Source organism: Brachionichthys hirsutus, chromosome 7, assembly GCF_040956055.1.
Source record: "Brachionichthys hirsutus isolate HB-005 chromosome 7, CSIRO-AGI_Bhir_v1, whole genome shotgun sequence".
NCBI classification, from domain to species: Eukaryota; Metazoa; Chordata; class Actinopteri; order Lophiiformes; family Brachionichthyidae; genus Brachionichthys; species Brachionichthys hirsutus.
This window is the reverse complement of record NC_090903.1, coordinates 5,031,431-5,057,463: the sequence shown is the minus strand read 5'-3', so window position 1 is coordinate 5,057,463 and position 26,033 is coordinate 5,031,431. Positions and strand designations below refer to the sequence as shown.

The 26,033-nt window shown below is 49.0% G+C and overlaps 1 protein-coding gene across 1 annotated transcript; it reads left to right on the top strand.

Moving 5' to 3' along the window:
* The first annotated feature begins 3,707 nt into the window (after nucleotides 1-3,707).
* On the top strand, nucleotides 3,708-26,033 carry arid4b (AT-rich interaction domain 4B). Its single transcript, XM_068741579.1, has 23 exons — nucleotides 3,708-3,749; nucleotides 4,963-5,073; nucleotides 8,017-8,082; nucleotides 8,871-8,961; nucleotides 9,420-9,499; nucleotides 9,689-9,780; nucleotides 12,386-12,527; nucleotides 14,416-14,495; nucleotides 17,498-17,574; nucleotides 18,487-18,635; nucleotides 18,732-18,804; nucleotides 19,021-19,115; nucleotides 19,208-19,305; nucleotides 19,400-19,595; nucleotides 19,682-19,908; nucleotides 21,826-22,008; nucleotides 22,857-22,941; nucleotides 23,042-23,249; nucleotides 23,375-24,619; nucleotides 24,734-24,844; nucleotides 24,951-25,229; nucleotides 25,435-25,581; nucleotides 25,882-26,033. The coding sequence occupies exons 1-23, from the start codon at nucleotides 3,708-3,710 to the stop codon at nucleotides 26,031-26,033; spliced, it is 4,029 nt and encodes a 1,342-aa protein (XP_068597680.1).

Sequence of the window (26,033 nt, the reverse complement as noted above, 5' to 3'; positions counted from 1 at the left end):
ATTTACAGTTTCATGGACTTGCAGCCTCATGGGCACCACGGTTAGCAGGAGCTAGCGTAGCACAGCCAGCGTCTCCCTTTGAGCCGGTCCCGAGCTCGGATAAATGCAGAGGGTAGCGTCAGGAATCTGGTGTAAAACTTTACCAGAATTAAAAATGCATTCTTCAACCTTGGATATGAAAGTCATATCCGGATCGGCCCAGGCACGGGTTAACAGGCGCCGCTCACTCACAGGACTCTGGTGGAAATTGGATTAATGCGGGTCGAGGACAGAGTGGACATGTCCAGAGGAGAGACGGGGACGATATCGGTAGAAGGATGCTGAGGATGGAACTGCCAGGGAACAGGACTAGAGGACGACCCAGGAGACGATACATGGACGTAGTGAGGGAGGACATGAGAGCGGCTGCTGCTGGGGAGGACGATGCAAAGGACAGGGTGAAGTGGAGAAGGTTGGTTTGCTGTAGCGACCCCTCATGGGACAAGCCGGAAGTACAGTAGAAGAATCAGAATCAGAATTAGAAGGTGTTTATTGTTATTGTCAGTGAGGGTTCACACACTAGGAATGTTTCTCGGTGAAGTCATGCTACATGTAACATCACAAAACAGCAGCAGCAGGAGTGGATACACGGATGTGTATTAGCAGCAGTAAACTAGTGTAATTACGCAGGTAGTAGTAGAAGTTCCAGTTTCATGGGTTTTAAAATGTTTTATTTTATTTTATTTATATTACCGTACATATTGAGCTTATTGTGCTTGATTTAGCATATTCGTCTTAGTAGTAGTACCGGTAGTCTTGTAAAGGAATTTCTTAATAGTTTTTGTATGTTAATCAAAGCAAAATGAATAAATAAATGTTAAAGAGAAGTAACACCAAAAATCTGTTCCTGTAAAACTACAACAAAAAGTTCACAGCGTGTTTGTTAAAAATGTGAACTCTGATCCTGTTAGAGGTGCTGGATGCATCGGATGAGGGCGACTTCCTGGTCCTCTTGTGATTTCCCACTGTGGGAAAGGATGCTGCACCAGGAATCTCATCTCTCAGAGCTTAGTCCTCTTGATTGGTTGATTTTCCGAGCGAGGGGAAACAACATTGTCTGTTTTTCAGCGCTGGTGTGTTTGTCCTCCAGATAAGCGATGGAATGGGAGTTTCTGTCATCGGTTCAGCTGAATGTGGGGATTTATCACTGGAAACAACAAACTGGCCCCGGTAGTGTTATCACCACTGCCTTGTTAAACTAGGAAGGTTCGCTAGCCCCCCCCCTCCCCCTCGACCCGGCTGTTTTCATCTGCTCTTCATCAAGGAGCAGGCTAAGCGCACGGGGAGCAAGGAGGAGGCAGGGCGACAGAAGAGCCATCTCTGCCTCGCCGCTGGGATCGGCGCTGCTTAATGGCTTCTGCTTCAAGTAAACCTGGCGTTGTGGGGGGGCAGCTGGTGCCGAGGACGGACTTGCACTAAAAACTAATGAGGTGGGGAGGCAGTAGAGCACTGGACTCCCCCCCCGATCCATCTGTGTGGATCCCAGGCACCAGGAAGAAGAGGACGCTGGTCATGGCTCGACCGCGACAGCGTCGAACTTCATCCCACAGGTGATGACATCATCGTCTGCGTGATGATGTCATCTGTCAATCAGTTCGGTTCACGTGTGTTACTTTTATTTACGTAAGTGTTTGCGTGACCTCAGTGACACTGATGGTTGGGAGAATAACCGCATTAACACACTACCGCAGCCGTGTGGCGTTCCAGTGGCGGCGTTCCAGTGGCGGCGAGCTAATTACCACCGTTTACCGTGTGAGTCACCATGCAGTTTGTTTGTTTTCTTTAATACAGTAGTAATTGTTTCTTCATTGTCTTCGCATTCAGGAAGATGAATAATTGAACGCTTTTACGCTCTATTCCGTATGAAGAAGCGTCATCCATCATTAGGTGAAGCTGTCCAGTCTTGCTCCTTGTGCATCCGTCTGTGTGTGAAGTTAATAATAATAATAATAATAATAATAATACATTTTATTTATATAGTGCTTTTCTGAAAACTCAAAGACGCTTTACAGTGTACATAATAAAAACAGAGTAATACAGAAAATACAAACAATAAAAATGTGGACACGGATATAAAATCAATAAAATTCAAACAGTAAAATTATACGTTAAAAGTGAACACTGTTATAAAATCAATAAAATTCCAACAGTAAAATTATACATTAAAAGCAATGCCAAACAAGTTAGTTTGGTAAAGGTGTTAAAGCCACTACTATAAGCACCAATTTTTGTGTGTTTGCTTGTAATGCTCTTATATGCTCTTATATTATACGGCCATTATTTGATTTACAATTTCCATGGTCCTCATCAACAAGCCGAATGTTATGTCATTTTAGCAATATATATATATAATACCTTAACATACAAGTATAATTTGTTCCTGGACCGAGCACGTAACTAGTAACAATGTAAAAAAAACATTTTTCACATACATAATGATATAATAAATGATATACAGTATTATTGTAATATAAAATGTGTTTTTCATTATAAGATTAACTTCGAGACAGACGGTAGCGCTAACGGCGGTGAGCAGTGAGCTGGAGGGGGCAGTAATTGTACCTTTACACGTACACTTACCTAAACTCAGACATAATAGTTCTGCCTTTGGGAGGCTTTGTGTTCCTGATAGCATCCAGCTGTTTGAGGATTGTACACATCGTCGATGTGCTCCGCTCGTACTGGCGTGTCCCATCATGTTGACCGATAATTTCATGCTTCACCTCCATCGCCATCATCCTGCGTCTTTTCTCGTCACTGCCATCCTCACCACTCGCTTTCTTTAGACCCATCACTTATCAGGAACACTCACCGATACAGCCCCCCCAAAAAATCCCATTTGGCCGATGGTCAACGCCTAACGGTCCAGATAATCATGAGGATATTTTAACAGCTTCTGTTTATAGATTTAACTGGTACATCATTTTAAAAATCAATATTCCATTGATGTTGGCACAGAATTAAGTCCGATGCCCCTGCACGATGCTGCTGGAGGAGTGGCAGAGCAGCTTGTTCTTTCATACCGCTCAAGATTTTGCTCACTTGCTAGACACCAGAGTGTTTACTCAATTTCTTTAAGTAATTTCTGAACCCGGAGCCTAAATGGGTTAAAACGAACTAAAGCATCTGACTTGGATCAGTATTCATAAAGTCCGTCCCAGAAGGCTTAAACAGGAGTCGGTTGGTTTAGGCAAACTAACTAAATAAATAAATCTCTGCAAACAATTGAAACCAGCCAAAGTTCTCAAATTCACACAAGTGAACGTCTGACATCCTTAAAGCTGGGCAAGTACGTCCCAAAGTGTCTCACAGCACCTGGTTTCACGGATTAGTTCCTACTAGAGCGGCGCAGTATATTGTTTCAGCATCAACATGGTGATGTGTGTGTGTGTGTGTGTGCACGCAAACTCATGACACCATGCTCAATCCTTTTCTTGTCTGTAAACTGTGTTTATTTCTTGTGTTTGATTTCTTTGCATCACAGCGGTGCACACTGTACGCTACGGTGACGCCATTAATTTTATAATCATACGAAAATATAGAATATTGTGGCGTATATATATATATATTTTTTCCAATGCTGTGCAGCTACAGCTCCTTAACCCTCTGGCTTAGCTGTCAATTGGCACTGCAACCTGTACTACGCTCTTTTCTCTCCTCGCGGAACAATGAACGGTTATTTCGAGCGAAGGCATGACCTCCAGCGTTCAGTACGACAAGTAAAATGAGTATTTCTGTGCAATGAGTAAGAGTTGAGTTCCAACCTGACGTCTGCTGTGCATGTGGCATTTTGTCCTGACAGCTGAAAGTAGCTGTGCAGCCCCGGTTTGGGCCTTATTCTAGAACAGACCTGGGCATTGTATGGCCCCAGGGCCGCATACGGCCCTTTGGTTGACTCTGACCGGCCCGTGTAAGGCTGATTGGAAATTACAAAATAAACACATTTTCTAATTTTCCCTCATGCATGGACTAAAACTGCATTCAGTGACAGTTCACTATGATGTATCTTTCTTAATGAGCACAGAGACACTATTGTGATGTCTTTTGGATGCTAAGAAGCTTCACACAACCTTCCAACAGCAGATTAAACTCAAAATGTGTTTTAGAGTGAATGTGACTGAAAATGTTCACTAATATGAGTCACAAATGGTAAAACATTCACATTTATTTTACCATTGTTTTGAGAAATGTAAGTGAATTAATGACAATTTTTTATTGCTTAATTATAACATTCTTACAAGCTTGTCAAAACGATGCTATTTGCTGCTTTCTTTATAAAGAAATACAATTAATGTGATGCTGAATTGAGTCCAGCCTTTTTGCCCGGCCCTCCAGAATATTTTCTGTTTCTCATATGACCCCATGGAAAAAAATAACTGCCCACCCCTGTTCTAGAAGGATGTCTAAATATACCGCTTTAAGGTTCGACCTTTCCCCGAGCTTCAATGGAGCAGCCTCGGCAAATCCATAAACTACAGGAAGCACAAACATTATCTGCGGTCACCCTCACACAGAAAGTCTGTTTTCCCGGTGGACTCTAGCCTCTGAAATCTGTTCTCGATGGGGGGGGGTTGATGAGCAGCCAGTGATGACACAAGAAGGTGCTATGTGTTCCGGGTAGCTTCTCCTTTGTAGCCATCAAAGCAGTAGTGAAGTGTCCTGTTTTTGTTTGCGCCCTCCGAGGCTTGTTTTCCAGCACCCAGAGCAGATGGTGTGTGTTTTCCATGGATGAATCACAGAGCTGGAAGCGGGTTTGCGTCGCCGGACAAGACTGGGCGAAGCTCGCGTGCGTGCGTGCGTGCGTGCGTGCGTGCGTGCACGCGTGCGTGCGTGTTCCTTCTGGCTCTAACTGCGGGAATACACCTGCGACAGTGAGCTTTATTTCTAAGGCTTGGAATTGAGCCTTTGCCTCTTTTTCCCCAGACTCTGGACGAGCCCCCCTACTTGACAGTAGGGACTGATGTGAGCGCCAAGTACAGAGGGGCTTTCTGCGAGGCCAAGATCAAGACCGCGAAGAGGCTCGTCAAGGCCAAGGTAAGTCACATTTCACGCAGCTCACCATCCAAAATTAAATGCATTGTCCGTCTGCGTCACGTGTGATGTCGAATGCGCCGGGGCGTCTTCGCGTCCGATCCAAATCACGCGGCGCCGGCCGTGCGTCCGGAGACGGCCACATCTTAAAGACGAGCGTTCCTAAAGGGAGCAGGTTGGAACACGAGATCGATTCTGGCGCGTTTAAAGGATTTCCTGCCACAGACGCCAGCTGTGTCGCTTTACATGCCAGGGCTCTCCGCCACCTGTTGAGGTTGCTAGCGTAAATGTTCGGCTCCCATGCTGTGACGGATGAAGGCCCCGGCCCTCCAGGTACTCCCTGCGCCCGCCGTAGACGCGGCTTCGCTCCTTCCCTTTGGTTTCAAGCCTCGCTGGTAAAGCCGTTGCATGATGCTCGTACTACAGTGTCTCATTTCCCAGTGGGGGCCGGAGCATCTGGAAGGCACAATGGAGACGGATCGCTTGCCTCTCGTTCTGCTTGTGTGTGTGTGTGTGTGTGGGAGGAACAAAGATTAGATGCTGGCTTTGTCACTCTTGTCGGCGCACTCTAGTTCCCCCCTTCAGAGACAAAAGAGCGCCGATGCGCTGCCATCAGATGACGCGTCGTTTTTATGTCTTTTGGACAGTGACGGGGCAGCAAGACAGACGAGACCGCGTGATGTCCTCTGTTTGAAAATCGAGGGCCAAAGCGCCGCTAATAGGACGGGGCCGCAGCTCATGAATTAATCGCCATCGCTAATTGGCTGTTGGTTTTCATTTTGGGTTGCTACGACGCGACGATCAGCAGCGTTCCACAAACATTGAAGCATGGGAATTATTCCACGGTTGTTGTGAGCGGGAATATTTGCGCCGTAATGAATTCCTCTTTGGTTCATTAATCTCTGTCTGCTTGTTTAACAAAGTCGATGCAGCATGCGGCGCCGGCGTCTCGTGAGTGTTTTTGTTTTTTAAACCCAGAGACGGATCCGCACGGCATTCTTATTTATGATGATGATGATTCGCGCTCCGAGAGCGACATGAAGTCAATTAGCGCCGTGTCAGCAATCGCTCGCACGGTATGCTGGTGCGAACCCTATGTCGCCATCATCATTCACACGCTCGGGGGTTCACGTGTTCTCTTATGGTGCAGTGGTTAGCGCTGTTGCCTCGCAGGAAGAAGCTCAACTTTGCATGTTCTCCCCGTGTCTGCGTGGGTTTCTCTCCGGGTTCTGTCGCTTCCTTCCGCCATCAAGAACAAAGTTAGGCAAATTGGTTCCACTAAATTGTCCGTAGGTGTGTGTGTGTGTGTGTGTGTGTGGCCCTGCGATGAACTGGCGGCTTGTCCAGGGTGTACCTCGCCTCTGTCCCATCGGCTGCTGGGATAGGCTCCAGCACGACCCGCGACCCGGTAACGGACAAAGCGGTTCAGACGATGAATGAATGAATGAATGAATGAATGAATGGCTTTCACTGCAGAATGAATCTTTTTGTCTGAATCTTTTTTTTTTATCCTCAAAGGTCGTCTCTACATATAACGTAATAGAACTATCTGTAAATTGTGTGTCTGAAAAGGGCCCGAGGTGAAACTTTACATGAAGCTACATTCATTTGTCTCTATTTTAGAACGCTCTCATGCTGCGGTCGTGTTTCTGTGCGAAGCTTTTTCCTGCTAAATCAAAGCACTTCAACACTTTACTGTTCAGATGCTTTAGTGCTGACAGTCAGAGCAGAGGCGAGGCTTTGCCTGGAGGGCCAGCAGGACGTGCCAAAGTTTGAAGTGAGTTTGGTTGAATGAATGTAGCCTGAATATTCAGACCTGTTAGCCGTGACGCTCTTTGCATCGCATTTCGTACTGCTTTGTTCTCTGTGTTATTGAATGGAGGGTAAACTGTGTGATAAAGAAACACGCAAACATGTGATGCGTGTCTGTTCTTTATCGTGTTTGCGTGTTTCAGACACGCATCAAACATGTGATGCGTGTCTGTTCTTTATCAGTCTTGTCCATTTACTCCAGAGTCAAGTTTTATTAGAACTGTCAGAAACCTCCACAAAACGTTGCAGGTGTCAGCCTGGCGGCGGTTTGCGCTCCAGCGATCGTCAGGTTGGGATGTTCAGGTGCCGGATAGAGAGAATAACCCCCCCCCCCCCCCCTCCACCATGCTGCCAGCAGGGAGGCTTGGGAAGAGGGGAATTCCTTTATTTCCGTGGAAGAAATAACTGGTGAAATGTGTCCTCGATTTCTTTCCTCGTCTCTCACCCATCGCAGTCGCGGCCTCTATCCTGCCTTCACAGCGAGGATTTGATTGCTGCTTCTGCTGCCGTCTGTATCTGAAGCCGCCGCTGAGCGAGATTCTCCTGAACTTGTCTCCTTGTTTTCTGAGAGTTGAAGGACGTGAGCTTTTTGATGCAAACAGCAGGGAGCAGGGATTTGTAGTTCCGCGGATCCCGAACACACACACACACACACACTTTGTGAATGTGTTGTGCTGTCCCTGTGGTCTGCTCTGTCACCCGTGGTTGCTAGGTTGCCGTGCAGATGCACGACTGCCACAGCGTGATCAGAGAATGATCTTCAACGGCTCGCTGAAGAGACACTGGGGGACTGGGGGGGGGGTTAGATATCCACCACAGTTGGTGCAAGCAGATGGAGCACAGTTGCCATTTTGGGGTCAGTCACCCCACAGCGGTGGAAATGAGCCATCGTATTGAGTGTTGACCGGCAGGCCGTTCGTGAATCAATCCCATTGTTCTCGCTGACCTGATTTAAAAGCAACAAGCCTGCACTGCTCTCGTGAGCGAGTCCGGCAGTGTAATCAGAGTACTGCGGCCCAGCTGCATGAATGGGCCTGCTTGCAGTGGAGTACTAATGCGGTCCGGTCAGGTCTCTGGGGGCCTGTTTGTGTATCCTTGTTAACTCAGTCTCCCCCCCGCCCCTCTCCTCACCAGGTGACCTTTAAACCAGACCTGTCAACGGCCGAGGTTCACGATGAGAACATCAAAGGGCCCCTAAAGGTAAGGCAGGATGTTCCACCGTGGGTGTGGAACAATGGCGTAAGGCACACGCTGTCATTAATTTCCCGTGATCCTTTCTCTTTCCGTCGATTAGCCTGCGAGACCAGAGTGAATGCTGCAAAGCTAGCAGAGGAGTGAATGCTACAAAGATGGCAGAGGAGTGAATGCTGCAAAGCTAGCAGAGGAGTGAATGCTGCAAAGCTAGCAGAGGAGTGAATGCTGCAAAGCTAGCAGAGGAGTGAATGCTGCAAAGCTAGCAGAGGAGTGAATGCTGCAAAGCTAGCAGAGGAGTGAATGCTGCAAAGCTAGCAGAGGCGTGAATGCTGCAAAGCTAGCAGAGGCGTGAATGCTGCAAAGCTAGCAGAGGCGTGAATGCTGCAAAGCTAGCAGAGGAGTGAATGCTGCAAAGCTAGCAGAGGAGTGAATGCTGCAAAGCTAGCAGAGGAGTGAATGCTGCAAAGCTAGCAGAGGCGTGAATGCTGCAAAGCTAGCAGAGGCGTGAATGCTGCAAAGCTAGCAGAGGCGTGAATGCTGCAAAGCTAACAGAGGAGTGAATGCTGCAAAGCTAGCAAAGGAGTGAATGCTGCAAAGCTAGCAGAGGAGTGAATGCTGCAAAGCTAGCAGAGGAGTGAATGCTGCAAAGCTAGCAGAGGAGTGAATGCTGTAATTCAGTGTTGAATCCATTGTGATTGTCGTAGCTGCGTTGTTTCCTCGTTACTTTGAATTCGGTTTATCATGAGTGGCATATTAGGATGCACAATAACAGCCCCCACCTGTCTGTCCCTCAGGTGGGGGCTGTTGTGGAGGTGAAGAATCAGGATGGAGTCTACCAGGAGGCCACGATCAATAAGCTGACTGATGCCAGTATATATACTGTTGGTAAGTCAATCGCACTCGGAGACCTGTCCTCCCCCTACAGGCAGCTTGTTAGGAATATTTAACTTTTTTATTTATTCATGTGACTAGAATTAAAGTTACTGCAGAATCCATCGACGGGTGAATCCGAGCAAAAATCAAACAAATGGATGAAACGTTTCCGACGACTCCATCACTGCTGCTGAAAGTAAAATGATGTCTTCAGTGTTCGTGTTTTTGACAATTGTAAAAAATAAATAAATTAAGCGTCAGTTAACAGTAAGAAACGTTATTTAGCAAAAACCGCTCTGCATGACAGAATCCTTGAAGCTGAGAGCTGCGAGCTGAATTCGACTGTTGCTGCAGCTCGGAGATCTCTTAGATCTTAGAAATCAAACGGAATTGAGTCTGTGCTTGTTTGTGCGTCAGTGGGACTCCTGGCCAGCAGGTGGCGACTCACAGTTTGTCTCTCATCTCCGCAGTGTTTGACGATGGTGACGAGAAGACCCTGAGGCGTTCCTCTCTCTGCCTGAAGGGAGCGCGCCACTTTGCAGAGAGCGAGGCGAGTGTTCTCCGGCTGCGTGCCGCTAACCTCACGTCGCAGCGTTGTTGCCATATTGTCCCCAAAGGTCCCCTCCCTTCCTGACGAAAGGACCGTCCTCCAGCTGTAGAAGACGGGTCTCTTGTCACGGCATTGAGCGTTGGAGACGGCGCCGCTGAGGCTCTTTTCTGCCGTTTGTCTTCCCTGCAGACGCTCGATAGACTCCCGCTCACCAACCCCGAGCACTTCGGCACGCCGGTCATCGGCAAGAAGGGCAACCGCGGGCGGCGCTCGAACCCGGTGTGAGTATTGGCCTCAGTCTCGGCCTGCGTAATTCATCATAAACGGCCCCTGAGGCCCAAGAGAGGAGAGCCTCCCTGCCCCCCCCCAGCGTCTTAATCACGCCAGGCCTCTGTGCATCCCTCGGAGCTTAATATTATCAGATAATATCACGTCTTCTTTCTCCCTTTATTGACTCAAATGTTCCGGGAGGTATTTTATGCTCTTGTGTGCCGTCTCCTGAAAGACTGCAGACGTGGGGGGGGGGGGGGGCTTATTGGTGCTGAGTATAATTGTGGATCATCGCTCTTATAAAGAGGACACTGCAACATAATCTCATTTTCTGTCGCTGAGAGGAAAGTCGATATTTCTCTAAACATGGATGACGGTGCTCAGGAAGCAGCAGGTGGCAGCAGCAGCCGTTTCTTCTTCTAGTAAAAGAAAGCCGTGACATTTTTTTTAGCTTCTTTTACTGCTGCCATGTCTGTAGGAGCGCAGGAAGTTACAGCTGATTAGCCTAACTCGGTCTCAAGACTTTAAATAGGGAAAAGGGCTCGCCTGACTCTGCCCATAAATCAGCACCAATCTGATGAGCGCGGGCGTTTCCTGTTTGTTCCTCCGAGGCGTCCAGGGAACCAGCGGAAGCTGGCGCTCCTGCGAGCGGCCGTTTGAGGAGCGTGTTGCTCTTGGAATGGGCCGGCTTTCTGCCACCTCCTGCTCCGAGTCGTGCCGGTGTTCTCCTCCGCGACGGGACACTGAATGAATGTATTTGCCGGCATTGCCAAAAGTATTTCTTTTAATCACCATCTTTAAAGTGCAGGTAACTGTCAAGCATTTCCATTAAATGAGAAGCAACCATTTAAATGAACTCATCCGTTAAATGGATTTGATTCACAGTGGCGTTGTTGTTGTTAATGTAGTAGTAGTAGTAGTAGCCTGGCTGATTTACTGCTCTTTATCTGTGCCAGTGTGAGTGTGTGTGTGTGTGTGTGTGTGTGGTGCTCAGGCTTAGTGAGGCACACACGGACGACTGTTCTGTTTCCTTGCTGCCTGTTCGGTCGCTCGGGGACGGCTGCCTGCCTGCTGGTCGAGGCGTCGCCAGCAGAGCAGACCTTCTTTGTGCAGGGCGTTTGGATTGCTTTAATGTTTTCTAAATGAGCAGCAGTTAAGTGAAGAGTGGCAGTTTGACTTCAATAGCTGGTTTATGAATGAATCTAAAATGCTAATATGCTTGGAAGTAACCAGAGTAGTTTGTCTTTTAAAGGCTTCCAGTATTAAACCTCATTATCTTTTGGGAACACGGAATGACCAAATGCCCGAGCTTATTCTGGAACAAGAGGAGCTTTGGTTTATTTCCTCGAGGCTACGGCTCATCATTTTGTCTATTCAATGGTTAGTGAAAATAATGAGCCAAGATAAGTTCAGTAATTTGCTTTTTTTGCATGACCAACAGAGCGTGAAGTTAAAAGCACATTTCTTGTAACTCGGCCTGACGTTCGACATCCAGATAATGATCCGGTCACCACCAAACTCTAATGGCTTGTTCCTTTGACCATTCCTAACCTCTCTCTCTCTCTATATATATATATATTAAAAAAAGAAACTCAGAATCAGTCCATAGCTTTTTGACTAACAGTCAGACAAACCGATGCGGGCTGAGTAAATTAACACTTTAAATCAAATCAAAGCAAACAAGTGCTTCTGAAAAACTCCGGGACTTCAGCCAGGTTTGTGTGTGAAAGCTTTCATCCGGTCCGGTATAACCTGGAGATCAATCGCCTCTCAAAGAGTTAATAAAAAAATCAATCATTCAAAAATCAATCAATAAGCTGATAGATCTAAAAACCAGGCCTTCCCCATCTCACAAAGCCACTTTCATTTTCTTTGAGTTTTCCATGTAATGTTACGTCTCAGTCATCTTCAAACATCAGACGCACAACGTTCTCCAGGTCAGGATGCCCTGTGGTGGCTTATATTAAAACTACTACCGGTACACAACTAAAACTATTACCGGTACACAACTAAAGCTACTACACAACAGGAGAGGCTTCTGTTGTCGAATCCGACTGTTTGAAGTATTGGTAGATCGTTTCATAAATACTCTTACGTACAAACTTACATGCTCCGAGCAGTTTACTCTTTCAAAAGCTGATGATGACAGGACTGCAAACCAGTCAAGCATACGCCATCGTTACCATGACTCAGCAATTTCATTCATTCATTCACCCCCGCACACATCCCAAATATATTTAGTGAGCATCTGAACAACAAAAGTTCAAATCCAGCCATTGATTGAAGGACTTGCATGTTGTTCTCATGAATACTATTATAAACGTAAACATCCAGAGTTGTTGAAACTAAAAATGTGTCAGACCTGATGACTTAATGGTTCATGAGCTAAAAATAGCATCCTCTGCGTCCTCTGGTGGGCAGAGTTAGAAGGTCGGAAGGGTTTGCTGGGTCGTTGACGAAGCAACCGATGAAGCTAGCGAGTAGCGACCAAGGAGAGATCCCGTCTCGAAGGAATAAACTCGTTGCCACAATTAAGAGACCAGGAAGTGGGATTGTTGGAATCTCTGCCTCGAAGATGTAAAAGTGTGTTGAGTAAATTGTCCTTTCCCCGCACAGCAAAGAAGAAGAATTGTCTTCATCCTCCAGTGAAGAAGAGGAGAGTGATCAGCGGCAAAATGAGGACCTATTTGGCAAAGTGGTCTGTGTGGAGGGGGTTGCTACCGGGGACAGAAAGAAGACCACATGGTATCCCGCTTTGGTGAGCTCATAGCCGCACGCCGTTTCATCCCAATACCTGTTTGTGCAACCACAGCCCCCCCCCCCCCCATCCGTTCCACTCCACCCTCCCTGAGCTCTCAGCCGCTGCGTGTTTATGTAAGTGTTACAAGAAGAACAGGGAGAAGGGGAGAGGGTGGAGGAAGCTGTCCCTTTAAACTGTGGTGTCAACAGGGCCCCCACCTCCACGGTTTGTTGTTCTTGGCCTGCTGCAGGCTGAACTCCATGCTGCCTCCTGGTGGCAGCCCCGGAGAACTACATCACGGATGCCTGTCCTTGTTTGCACCCGGACTGTGTGGCAGAGGGGTCGGAGCGTTGCACCGGCGGACGCCTCATTTAACAGACGATGCGTGGTTTAAACAAACAAAGTGCACTCTAAAGGGGCTCGGAAAGAAACTCAAGGTAGCGGAAACACATCTCCGTGTGCAAGCTGGGTGCTTCTGGATGCACCGGGGTCACAGAGGGAACAGAACAGACGTGAGCCACTGTGTCCAATGAAAGCATCCACCTTGCCTTTATGCGTGTGTGTGTTGCCTTTCTGTGTGTGTGTGTGTGTGTGTGTGTGTGTGTGTGTGTGTGTGTTCATACCGGGGGAGCTCAAATCTCCAGACTGGCATCCGTTTAGGTTCGACTCTGGCATTGGAGCGGCTCCCACTATTGTGCTCCTGAACTCATGCCCCGTGTGGCCACACACTCCTCTCACACACTCCTCACACACTCCTCACACACACTCCTCACACACTCCTCACACACACTCCTCTCACACACTCCTCACACACTCCTCACACACACTCCTCACACACTCCTCACACACACTCCTCTCACACACTCCTCTCACACACTCCTCTCACACACTCCTCACACACACTCCTCTCACACACTCCTCAGACACACTCCTCTCACACACACTCCTCACACACTCCTCACACACACTCCTCACACACTCCTCACACACACTCCTCTCACACACTCCTCAGACACACTCCTCTCACACACACTCCTCACACACTCCTCACACACACTCCTCACACACACTCCTCTTACACACACTCCTCACACACTCCTCACACACACTCCTCTCACACACTCCTCTCACACACTCCTCACACACACTCCTCACACACACTCCTCACACACACTCCTCTCACACATTCCTCACACACACTCCTCACACACTCCTCACACACACTCCTCACACACACTCCTCTCACACACTCCTCACACACACTCCTCACACACACTCCTCTCACACACTCCTCACACACACTCCTCTCACACACTCCTCTCACACACTCCTCTCACACACTCCTCTCACACACTCCTCACACACACTCCTCTCACACACACCTCACACACACTCCTCACACACACTCCTCACACACACTCCTCTCACACACACCTCACACACACTCCTCACACACACTCCTCACACACACTCCTCACACACACTCCTCTCACACACACCTCACACACACTCCTCACACACACTCCTCACACACACTCCTCACACACACTCCTCATACACACTCCTCACACACACTCCTCATACACACTCCTCACACACACTCCACACACACTCCTCACACACACTCCTCACACACACTCCTCACACACACTCCTCACACACACTCCTCACACACACTCCTCACACACACTCCTCACACACACTCCTCACACACACTCCTCACACACACTCCTCACACACACTCCTCCCTGCAGCTACGCTCTGATTATTCTTGCCTTGTTAGCCTTCGTTTCATAGACGGTGTGTTTTGTAATCCATCGATGTGGCCTTTGGCTCTAACTGCTGCGTACTCTGACGCACCGCCTCGTCTGATCTGTCCGCCGTCTCCTTTTTTATTTGGACTAAGGTCATCTCCCCGGACTGCCATGAAGACGTGACTCTGAAGAAGGACAACATCTTTGTCCGCTCTTTCAAGGATGGAAAATTGTGAGTTGTCACTGATTTTCATTAGTTAAAGTAAGTAAAAATGCAACACAAAGTAAAGGAAGGAAGGATTTTTTTTAAGAAGCTGTGAGAAAGAATGGTTGCCTTTCACCTCTTAACACATTCTCTGAGTTCCTTCTTCATTTTCTGTAACTTAGTTACTCAAACAATCAGTTAGGTGTGAAATATACCCATGAAGAATGCTCAGATATTTACTTTAAAGTGTTTTAAATGTGTAAAAACCGTTAATAACATTCAGTGCTGTATGTAGTAACACATACTCAGTGCTTTATGTAGTAACAAATACTCAGTGCTTTATGTAGTAACAAATACTCAGTGCTGTATGTAGTAACAAATACTCAGTGCTGTATGTAGTAACAAATACTCTGCTGTATGTAGTAACAAGTACTCAGTGCTGTGTGTAGTAACAAATACTCAGTGCTGTATTTAGTAACAAATACTCTGCTGTATGTAGTAACAAATACTCAGTGCTTTATGTAGTAACAAATACTCAGTGCTGTATGTAGTAACAAATACTCTGCTGTATGTAGTAACAAATACTCAGTGCTTTATGTAGTAACAAATACTCAGTGCTGTATGTAGTAACAAATACTCTGCTGTATGTAGTAACAAATACTCAGTGCTTTATGTAGTAACAAATACTCAGTGCTGTATGTAGTAACAAATACTCAGTGCTGTATGTAGTAACAAATGCTCAGTGCTGTATGTAGTAACAAATACTCAGTGCTGTATGTAGTAACAAATACTCAGTGCTTTATGTAGTAACAAATACTCAGTGCTGTATGTAGTAACAAATACTCAGTGCTTCTTGATCTGGTAGCGACTCGTTCATGCCCTCGTGGCCCCCAGGTCACACTGAGCCCTCCAGAAGGGACTTGGACTTTCTGTTGATCCAGATGTCTGGTTAACGGGGGGGGGGGGGGGGGCATCAGGAGACTTCCATATGGCTCATGAGGCTTGATTTAATCGGACCGTGGCTGAGTTCTGCTTGCTACTAAGTTGCTGTAAGGTTGACGTGCGCTGGCGTGGCTTACCTGCCGTCTGTTCCTGGATCTGATTCATGTGCAGGCAAAGCCCTCGCAGGAAGTCTGCCCTCTGCTGGCGGTCTGTCGCTGCAGTCTCCCTCCCTGCATGTTGCAGTAGCTGAATAGTAGAGTCGCTGAGAGGGATGAGACTGGAAATCGTCCAACGGACATCCTGTGACATCCTGTGACGGCTTTATTTCCCAATTGAAATCCCAGTGCAGCACTAAATCCTCCGTTCTTGTCCGCGTTCTGCTTCACTCGCTGAAATCAGCATCTATTTCATTGTTAATGAGCGTTTTAAGGTTTGGATCCCTCGTGGCTTAAAGTGGAAGGAACAGTGCACGTTATTGCTCCACCAGACGCATTTCGTTATCATGTATTACAGTTTAGTGGCTCGCAGAGAGGGGCAGCCCCCTCACTTTCCTACCGAGAGCAGTTTATCAATCCACTGCAGGGATCTTGCAGTGTGATAAAACATTTTTACTCGTGCATTGACCCTCATTTCACACCGTCTGGACCCTCATGCTGGTAATGCTGCAGCTGTTGCATTTGAACTCTTCCTCTGTGCACCTGCCCCACATGTTTTATCTTTCCGTGTCAGCTTCTTCTCTCCATCTATTATTGAGTTATTCTACCTGCTTGCCTGCGTGATTTGCTCTTTGAAGAGGGGTCGCAATCCTGAAGCCACGTGACCTCTCGTGCGCGGCGCTGGGGTCGACATGTTCACTCTAGAGAGTTTTGCATTTGTCTGTGCTAACCATTCATCGTGGCCTTAGAGAGAGAGAGAGAGAGAGAGACAGAGAGAAACAGAGAATGACATTGAGGAACAGGCCAGGGAGGAAAGATGTTTTCAAGAAGCGGTTGTTTGGTTACCGGAGTAACGGTGGGAACAGAAGCGGTTTGACTGTGCTCATGGCAAAGACAGCCACACATTAAATGACTGTGAGTAAGTATGCACATCCCTGTCATATATAGAACTCAAAGCATTAGTCCGTAAAAATAGTCCATCGACAGGAAACTGATGATTGATTATTCTGTTCAATCAAAATGCCAAAACTTGCCAATTCCGGTTTCTTAAATGTGGCTCATTTTTTCTGGTTTGATTCATGGTAGATTTTAAATGAGCTAATAAAAGACATCACCCGGGCTTGCGGGCTGCATAGCTTGTATATATATTTTATATATCCTATCTTATACTCTTTGTTTAGCTGACAAAGGAGGTTCAGATTGTAACCTAGCCTCATAGGTTAGCAGGAGTTAGCGTAGCACAGCTATTGTCTCCCTTGAGCCGGTCCCAAGTCCGGAAAAATGCAGAGCGTAACGGCAGGAACGGCATCCGGTGGAGAATTAAAAAATGCAATCAACCTCAAATAAGAAAGTTCAGATTGTAATATTTTGAAGACTCTTTGGTAATGTGTCATGAAGTGTTCTCCATACTGTTTGTTCATGAGCTCTAGAGATGCTCCTGGACAGGAGGCGGAGCTAGAAGTGGAGGAGATGAAGATGCCGAGGTTCTCCTTGGGAGTGACCAGGTTGGGTAGGATTAGAAATGAGACCATAAGAGGGACAGTGAAGGTTAGACGTTTTGGAGACAAGGTCAGAGAGACCAGACTTTGATGGTTTGGACATGTCCAGAGGAGAGACAGGGACTATATCGGTAGAAGGATGCTGAGGATGGAACTGCCAGGGAACAGGACTAGAGGACGACCCAGGAGAAGATACATGGACGTAGTGAGGGAGGACATGAGAGTGACTGCTGTTGGGGAGGACGATGCAAAGGACAGGGTGAAGAGGAGAAGGTTGGGTTGCTGTGGCGACACGACAGTGTTTTAAAGACTTCATGGTTATGGGCTACCTGCGTCTCCGTACTCACATTTATTCTAGGAGAGTTGAATCTTAGTGGGCTAAAACTCGGTTCTGTCCACTTCACTCATTAAGACGAGTCGCTGTGCTTTACAGCTGCACTGTGCTGCGGAAGGATGTCAGCGAGATGAACGGCTGCTGCCCTCCTAAAGCCGACACGGGGCTCAAACCAGGTGAGTTAGAAGCAAGTTTTTCTAGAGTCCAGTTCCACAGCAAAGCCCCCACCCCGGTTCCTAATGTCTGGGGGCCGGCCCGTGGGAGAAAAACACTCGCAGAGGAGGCCGCAGGGAAACACAGCGAGGAAAGAGAAGTTTTGTTACCTCCGCCAAAGAGGTTGTGTTTTTGATGGTGTTTTATTTATTTGGACCGGCAGCTACAGGCACATTGAAAAAAATCATTTAAAAATACAGTCAGAATTAATAATAATAATCAGAATTAGAATCATAATAGATTTATTTGTCATTGTCAGTGAAATGATTCACAAACTATGAATTTTTCTCGGTGCAATCGTGCAACATGAGACATAAAATAACGATAAATAGTCCAAATGCTCTGTTTCCAATAAGAATAGACAACATAAGAATATAAAAATCAACCACAAACCGCAGCATCAAGAGTGGATCCACAGATCAATACCTCAGCAGCAGTTAAAAACATCAACTCCGATTCACTTTTACTTTTCATGGTTGGTGTAAAAATATGCCAAGAACAAATTTAGAACCTTTTGATGATGATCCGGATCATCATGTGGATCCAGGAAGTTTTAAATATATGACTTACTTATTTATTTAGCCTTGGCGGAGGTTTCTAGTTTTCGTTTTTTGTTTTTCTCACTGTCCAGTCTATTTTTGTTTGAAGTCCTCACCATGCTTTTTTTAAGTTATTATTTTTTATAGTGCCCCCATTTTCTTGGTGCAGAGCTCTGACTCTTTAGAATTGCAGTGAGGAAGCGGCTCTTTAGACACAGTCGTGATGACTTGATGCTCGATGCTTGATGAGTGTTCTGTCTGAAGCGGCACCGGTTTCTTTCAGTAACATTCGGGGGGGGGGTTAAAGCGCCTCTTACCACTCTCTGTGCTTGACAGCGCTGGACGCAGCCTTGGAGTTCCAGCAGCGGCGTCTCGTGCCCGGCGCCTGGAAGACGGAAGTGAAAGAAGACAGCTCTAGCAGCGAGGACGACGACGAGGACGACGACGAAGAGCAGGAAGAAGATGCGGGCGGCGAAGTGGAGGAGGTAGAGGCAGAGCTCTGCGCGCGCCTCCTCATTCCTGCAACCTTACGAGCAAGAAAATACAAAAAGAAATATCCTCAAACTGCTTCCTGTCTGCAGGAGGAAGTCGAGCCGTTTCCAGAGGAGCGGGAGAACTTTCTGCAGCAGCTGTACAAGTTCATGGAAGACCGAGGTGAATTCAGTGAACTGATGCAGCTGTCCAATTACATGAAGGCTGCTTTACATATAAACACGTTATGTAATTATTTGTACATCAGTATTACACAACCAGTACCATATAAGTACAGCACTCTGCAGTGTGGGTACTTTTTCCTGTAGTAGGTTACGTTCTTTAACTTTAAGTGTTTCCTGTTTGTCACTAGAGCCCCTGATTGTGCTTCCCTTTCAGGAACGCCCATCAACAAGCGGCCCGTCCTGGGCTACAGGAACCTGAACCTGTTCAAGCTCGTCCGGCTGGTGCACAAACTGGGAGGTTTTGACCGCGTGAGTGCCTTTTAAAGCGATTCCTCTCTGCCCCCCCCCCCCCCAACCAACTGACTCTGACTTCTTCTTCTTCTGCGTCCTTGTTTGATCAGATCGAAAGCGGCTCTGTGTGGAAACAAGTCTACCAGGACCTCGGGATCCCGGTGCTCAACTCGGCTGCTGGCTACAATGTCAAATGTGCTTACCGGAAGTACGTGCAGACGCCGCCGCCACAGCTTTAACACGTTCAGCTTTTCTTTTTGGGGGGGGGGCGATATTTGATGAGAAATATTTTATGATTCAAGGTACTTGTATGGATTTGAGGAATACTGCACCTCCACCGCCATCACCTTCAGGATGGACCTCCCTTTGAAGCAGAGTCCCAGGGGGGAGGTAAAGTCTGAGGGGGGCGCGGGAACAGCCGCCACATCCTCCGGCTCCGAAGCGCAGAAAGCCTTTCCAGATGGAGAACCTATCGGCGCCCGGGCGGTGATCTGCAAGGTGGCTCCCCCTACAGACGGTTTCAAGTCGTCGCCTTCGTGTCCTCGTGTCCTTTCATTGACACTTTTACTCTCCGTCTCTCACAGGAGGAGAAACCGGATTTGACCCGAACCAAAGCGGAGAGCGAACCATCGCACACTGAGCGGAAGGACAGCGAACGTGAAGACGACGACGACGACGACGACGATGATGAAGACGAAGACGACGACGACTCTCCCTTCAGGGAAGACGAGGGCTCGACCACGGCTCACCTCCGAGAGGAGCGTCTGAAGCGGGAATGCCACGAGGAGCAGGAGAGCAAGGACAACTCTGGGTAGGTGGATTGAATAGATGCGCCCCCCCTCCAGGGTGGGGGGAAACAACCTGATGGCACAACCCGAGCTTCATGCGGTGGGGGGGGGGGACTGAACAGTCCGGAGTCATGCGGCAGCAGAATCCCAAAGCGCCGCACATCCCTCCTGACCTTAATTCCCAGAATGCCTCTCCTCCGCCTGTAGCCGCTCACCAGAGAGGGCGCTCTCCTCTCGCCGCCTCCCCTCCGCCTGTAGCCGCTCACCAGAGAGGACGCTCTCCTCTCGCCGCCTCCCAGCTAAGCTCCTACCCACGGCTTAGATCTCATCACAGAGGCCTGAACGCGACCTTTCACCTGGCGTGTCATGCTGAGCTCTCTCTCTCTCTCTCTCTCTCTCTGGGTGGGCGTGTCTGACCGTGGCCAGCCTTCACTTACTAAACACAAACAACATGGCTGTTCTCATTTTCATTACTTCCTGATCCGTGATCTTCGTCTTCCAGGCTTGTTCTTTCTCTCCCCGTCTCTCTTCGTTTGTCTGTTTCTCTTTGCTTTTCAGTGTTTGGCTTTATTAAATGTTCCGTGTGTGCGTGTGTGTGCGTGTGTGTGCGCGTGTGTGTTGTCAGTGATGCGTTTGCACACTCAGAATCAGGGCGGTGCTCCCGGGTCGGGGGGGGAATCGTTTGCGCCGTTGAACCCCCCCCCCCCCCCCCGATGCTTCCAGGGCGCTCGGATTGTGGGGTCGGGCTAGAAGACCAAATATTCCACATCCTTGCGTGTTTTGTGCGTGGCGACCTCCAGATGTTGTTGTGTTCGTGACCTTTGGCTTCGGGTTCTCAACAGTATGATTGCCCTGATGTGGTAATGTGGGCTCTGTGCTATTAGGGGGGGGGGGGGGGGTCTTTTGGGTCCTTGGAGGAGACCGTGTGGTAATGGAAGGGTTGGTGGATTCACACAGCAGTCAGAACACAGGCGACGTGATTGATACCGCTCGACCTTTAACCTGGATGGGACCTGAAGAGGGTGCGTGTGTGCGTGCGTGTGTTTCTACTTTTATTCCTCAGACCTTTTTTTCTTGGTGACGCTTCCTCATCCTCTCTGTTAGCGTTCGGCGTTCACAGAAGCTGAATTGTGCCCTCATTGATTGAACTAAATACTACTACACACAACGATCGCTTGCATTGACGGTTAGTCCGGCTTTGCTCTTTAAAATGTAATTCCTTTGGGAGCTGCTGGTGATGTCATCAACCAGCTTTCTTTTACGTGACGGGTCGATGAATTGACAGCCATACGCGTCCCTGAGGGGGCGGGGTTACGTGCTTTTTTTTAGTATCCTCTGGTTTTTCGAGACTCACTCGATCTGCAGCACAAGCGAGTGCATCCTGTTCCCTGCGAGTTGTCTGTCAGGAGAAAGCACCTGCTTGTGTGCAGGACTGCGCTTCTCTGACAGGAGATGAGATTGGATTTGTTAGCGGCGCTTCCTCTCAATCCTGGAGACTTGCTTGAAGTTGCTGTGCCGCCTGCCAAGTTGTGCTTTGCTGTGCTAACCAGCCCCCCCCCCCCCCCCCACCCCCACTGTGGCCCTTGCGGCCCCTGCACCTAAACCACTTACTGGCATTCCCACTAGCTCCTCCTTGTGGCTGCTTTGTTTCTTACAGCGTGTGTGTGAGTGCAAATCCCGTTTGCGTGTGGGTTCACGGTCAGCATAACGGTAGTGTTATTCTCTCATGCAAGACGATTAGATTTTTGACACGAAAGAAAGAATTCCATGTTATTTGTGAGTAGGGAAGGGCCTAGTGCTGTAACGGCAAGGCGAGGATGCAGCCAAATCAGAAAGCTGGCTTTCTAGCGGCAGGCAGGCGAGTTTGGGCGGGGCCGGGCTCTGTGGTGTTTCAATTGGGCAGCCTAGGGCCAGGAAGTGCTGAACTGTTTTTCTTGCAGGGATGACAGCAGTCAGGAGGGGGAGGAAGGGGAGGAGTTTGAGTGTTACCCCCCGGGGATGAAGGTGCAGGTGAGGTATGGGCGAGGCCGCAGTCTGAAGACGTACGAGGCCACTGTGAAAGAGGCAGACGTGGAGGGGGGAGAGGTGCTCTACCTGGTGCACTACTGTGGCTGGAACATCAGGTAAGACAGGATTTGGGGAGAAATCACCTAACGTCTATATTTCACCCTAAAAAACAAAAAAAAAGACAGATCTTAACCTCATGGGGTCGCCGCTAACTGGGGCACCCCCGCTACAGTAACGGACCCGGATCAGGGTCAGCTCTCTAATGGCGGAGGAGTCTGCCCCCGCGCCCCGCCCCCCCCCCCCTCCCCCCCAGCTTGTCTGTCTCACTACAAAATCCACAGACAGGCCTGAATTTGAATCGGCCTGACCCAAAACGGTGGTTTTGGTTAAACACAGTAGGATCTTTTTTTTTTTTGGTGCGACACTCACCTCTACCTCTCACCCCCCCCCCCCCCTCCCCCCGGCCCCTCCCCAGTCGGTCAGGGTTAACATAGTGTTAAGTAGCGCGTCAGGGCGCCATTGACACGGAGGTCAACCAGCATCTCATCGTCTCACTATTGTTGTGTGGGGGCGCTGTAGCGCTATGAAAGACAGCGGGGGTGTCCTCTGCATTGTGTCTGTCGTGTGCAGTGTCGTGAAACCGTTCATTAGTCCTCATTCGACCCAAGCGGGCTTCCCTGGTGCTGTTGGAGGTCTGTTGGGCGTGATTTGTGTGGTGGTCGGCGTTAGTATTGTTTCTTTCTTCATCGTTAAGGTTTGTCTTTTTCCACATAATACCATGGGATGCCTTCCTTTGCTGTTGGGGCTTATTGTGTCACAGCAACATGTTGGGGGTCGGCCAGTAGAGGTGTCTGTGTGTGGTGGGTGGTGTGAGTGAATATCATTTAGCCGCTTTCAAAGATCTGTTTTGTGAAATCCTCTCTTTGTCTTTCTGTTTTTTTTGTCTTATTTTTTTTTTTTTTAGATATGATGAGTGGATCAAAGCAGACAAGATTGTGCGCCCCGCCAATAAGAACGTACCGAAAATAAAGCACCGCAAAAAAATAAAGGTACGGGTTTACGCACAACGGCAACTTAACGACGTTAAAAAAAAAAACCCGGCGCGATGTCGAGAAATCAAATCGCTGACTTGTTGTTGAATTCTAACAGAACAAAGCTGAGCGGGAACAAGACCGGCTGGAGAGGCTCAGCGACAGGGAAGTCCTCGGCCCGTCGTCCGACGCTAGCCGCGTCCCGCGCGCCAAATGCGGCCTGAGTCAGGATGTCTTTTCCAAGATGGACGAGGGTGAGGACAAAGGGACTCAGCAGTCTCCAGTCAAGTCTATAGAAATTACTTCTATCCTCAATGGCCTGCAAGGTAGCAACACTCGTTAGCCTGTAGCGCTCAGGCATACTTACAGCAGATCAGGACTGACTCTCAAGTGGTGTATTTAAGCTTGCCGATATCTTGCCAAAACCTAACTGAAGATCTGTTGTCCTCAGCCTCTGAGATGTCCACAGATGAAAGTGGGCGTGAGGATGAGGAGGAAGAGCAGCATGAACAGGATCGCCCAGGTTGCAAAGGCAGCCCCAGAAAGACCCCGTCAGAGCCCACACAGACATCTGAGCGCTGGGAGAGTGGGACCCCTCCGGAAGGATCCAAGCCTCCTGTCTCAGGAAAGAACCAAGGGGTGGCCGGTGCAGAGAGCGCAGACGCCGGGAAGCGCAGGATCCAAACGGAGCCGGAGGGAGAGGCGAGCACCAGGAAGAGGAAATCCGACGGTGCAGCAGAAAAGACCCCGAAAGACCAATCCAAAGCCAAGACCAGGAATACCAGGAGTGCTGACCGGCTGCCGGGAGGCTCTCCCAGGAAGGTGGAGGAAAGAGTGGCTGGCCCCAGTGAAGAGAGGGCCGTCTCATCGAGCTGCAGCTCAGACGAGGAGCGGGGTGCAGCACTGGCGGATTCGCAGGCAGAGGAAACGGAGCAAAGTCGACCAAAGTCCAAAGGATCCCCTTCTAAGAGGTACAACGGAATGAAGGAGAAGGCCAAGACTGGCAGGCAGGCTGGGTTCTGGGACATTCCCGAGAAGAGGGCCAAGATGTCTGGGGGCGCCGAGGAGAGGCCGGCTGTTCGCTCGAAAGGCCAAAAGGACGTGTGGTCCAGCATCCAGGCCCAGTGGCCGAAGAAGACACTCAAGGAGTTGTTCTCTGACTCGGACACAGAGGTTGCCAATTCCCCTCCTCCACCCGCACCCCCGTGTCTGGAGGAGCAGGGTGTCGACCGGGACGCTGGGCAAGAGGACGGCGTCTCCGAGGAGCAAATCGAGAATGACAAACTGCAAGAGTTTCCCAGCAGCGGCAGCGACTCTGTCCTCAACACGCCGCCAACGACCCCAGAGTCCCCTTCAGCAGGGGGCAGTACTATGGAGGACTCGGGCCGAGCACAGCCGCCCTCCCCTCCACCATCCGTAACCCCCGCCTTGCCTTCAGAGCCCCCCCTTTGCCTTTCTGACCCTCTTCCTCTAGGACCCGTACAGGAGGAAGTGGCGGGTGGCGGGCGCAGTGAGACAGACAGCAGCACTGTGGAAGTGGAGAGTCTGGGGGGGGAACTGCAAGACCTCCCCCAGGAGGAGGGGGCGGGTTCCCCCTTGAAGGTGTTTGACGTCAGCCTGTCCTGCAACAGCAGCAGCAGCTGCAGCTTGGAGCTGAGCAGCAGCAGCCAGCAGGAGAGTGAGCAGAAGTCCAAAGGTACAAGTAGCCACCAGTATGCGTGTTGCGTCTTTAAATTCAGCGGCGGGGGGGGGGGGGGTAGACTCATTTCACATTCTACCTGTTCCCTCACTTCTTCCGTTTTCTTTGTAGCTTCTGTGAGTCAGAAGCGTCAGAAAGAATCACTGACAGGCGGAACCTCAAAGAAACACAAGCCAGACCGCAAGAGCCTCGGCGTGCCTCCGAAAAAGAATAGGAAGACCGGTGAGGAGCGCCGTGGAGCGCGTCGGACTTTCTATTTGTACTTTTTGGATGGGGAAGTAAAAGCTTATGCAGCTTATTCCTTTTTTTTTTTTTTAATCCCATCCAGCCAACAGCAGCGACAGTGAAGACCAGTCTGCTGTCGAAGGCGCAACCAAATCGATCGCCTCGAAGAACAGCACGCCAGAAGTGAAGGCCGCCACGTCGCCCAAGTGTCACGGACGATCTCCCCCTACGAGCCATAAGTACCACAAGCAGGGCGATGCTGACCACGCCCAGCTCAGAGACCACGCCCAGCACAGAGACCACGCCCAGCTCAGAGACCACGCCCAGCTCAGAGACAGCCATGGAAGATCACCGCGCGTGTACAAGTGGAGCTTCCAGATGTGTTAGTGCAGTTTGTCAACTGCTTGCATCATTATAGTTCTGTTATGCCTGATGGTTAACTTGTTCTTTCAACTTATAAATAACTATTTTTTTTGCTTTATTTTAACCAGTAATTACACTTTTATGTTTGTTGATGTCTCTAAAATAAAACTGTGTCCTTCTCTGTTGACCCTAAAATCCACCGTTTCTTTTTTTGGTCCTCTTAGCCGACCTGGAAAAGATGAACAGTCTCGAGAGGATTTCCTTTCTTCAGGAGAAGCTGCAGGACATCAGGAACCACTACCTCTCCCTCAAGTCAGAGGTGGCCTCAATCGACAGGCGACGGAAGCGCATGAAGAAGAAGGAGCGGGAAAGTGAGTACCTGATCCAGGTCTCAAGCGTTTAGCGTTTAAAAGTCAATGACAAACTCGTGTTACGAGTCAACAGGCAGCAGTGTGAATAAAATGAAGGCTTAACCAGAACCTCACAGCGGTGCAGCGGGTAGTGCTGTCGCCTCACAGCAAGAAGGTTCCGGGTTCATTGCCTTTCTGTGTGGAGTTTATATGTTCTCCCTGTTTTCTCCACCTTCCCCTCCAAAAACAAAAAGCGATTTAGGCGACTTGTTCACGCCACATCATACAGGAGCGTAACCAAATCCCGTCTCTGTCCTGCAGGCACGGTGGCCGCGTCCACTTCATCCTCCTCCTCCTCATCACCGTCCTCGAGCTCTCTGACTGCAGCAGTCATGCTGACACTGGCCGACCCTCCGGTGTCCTCGTCCTCGTCCTCGTCTCAGAACTCTGGGGTGTCGGTAGAGTGCAGGTGA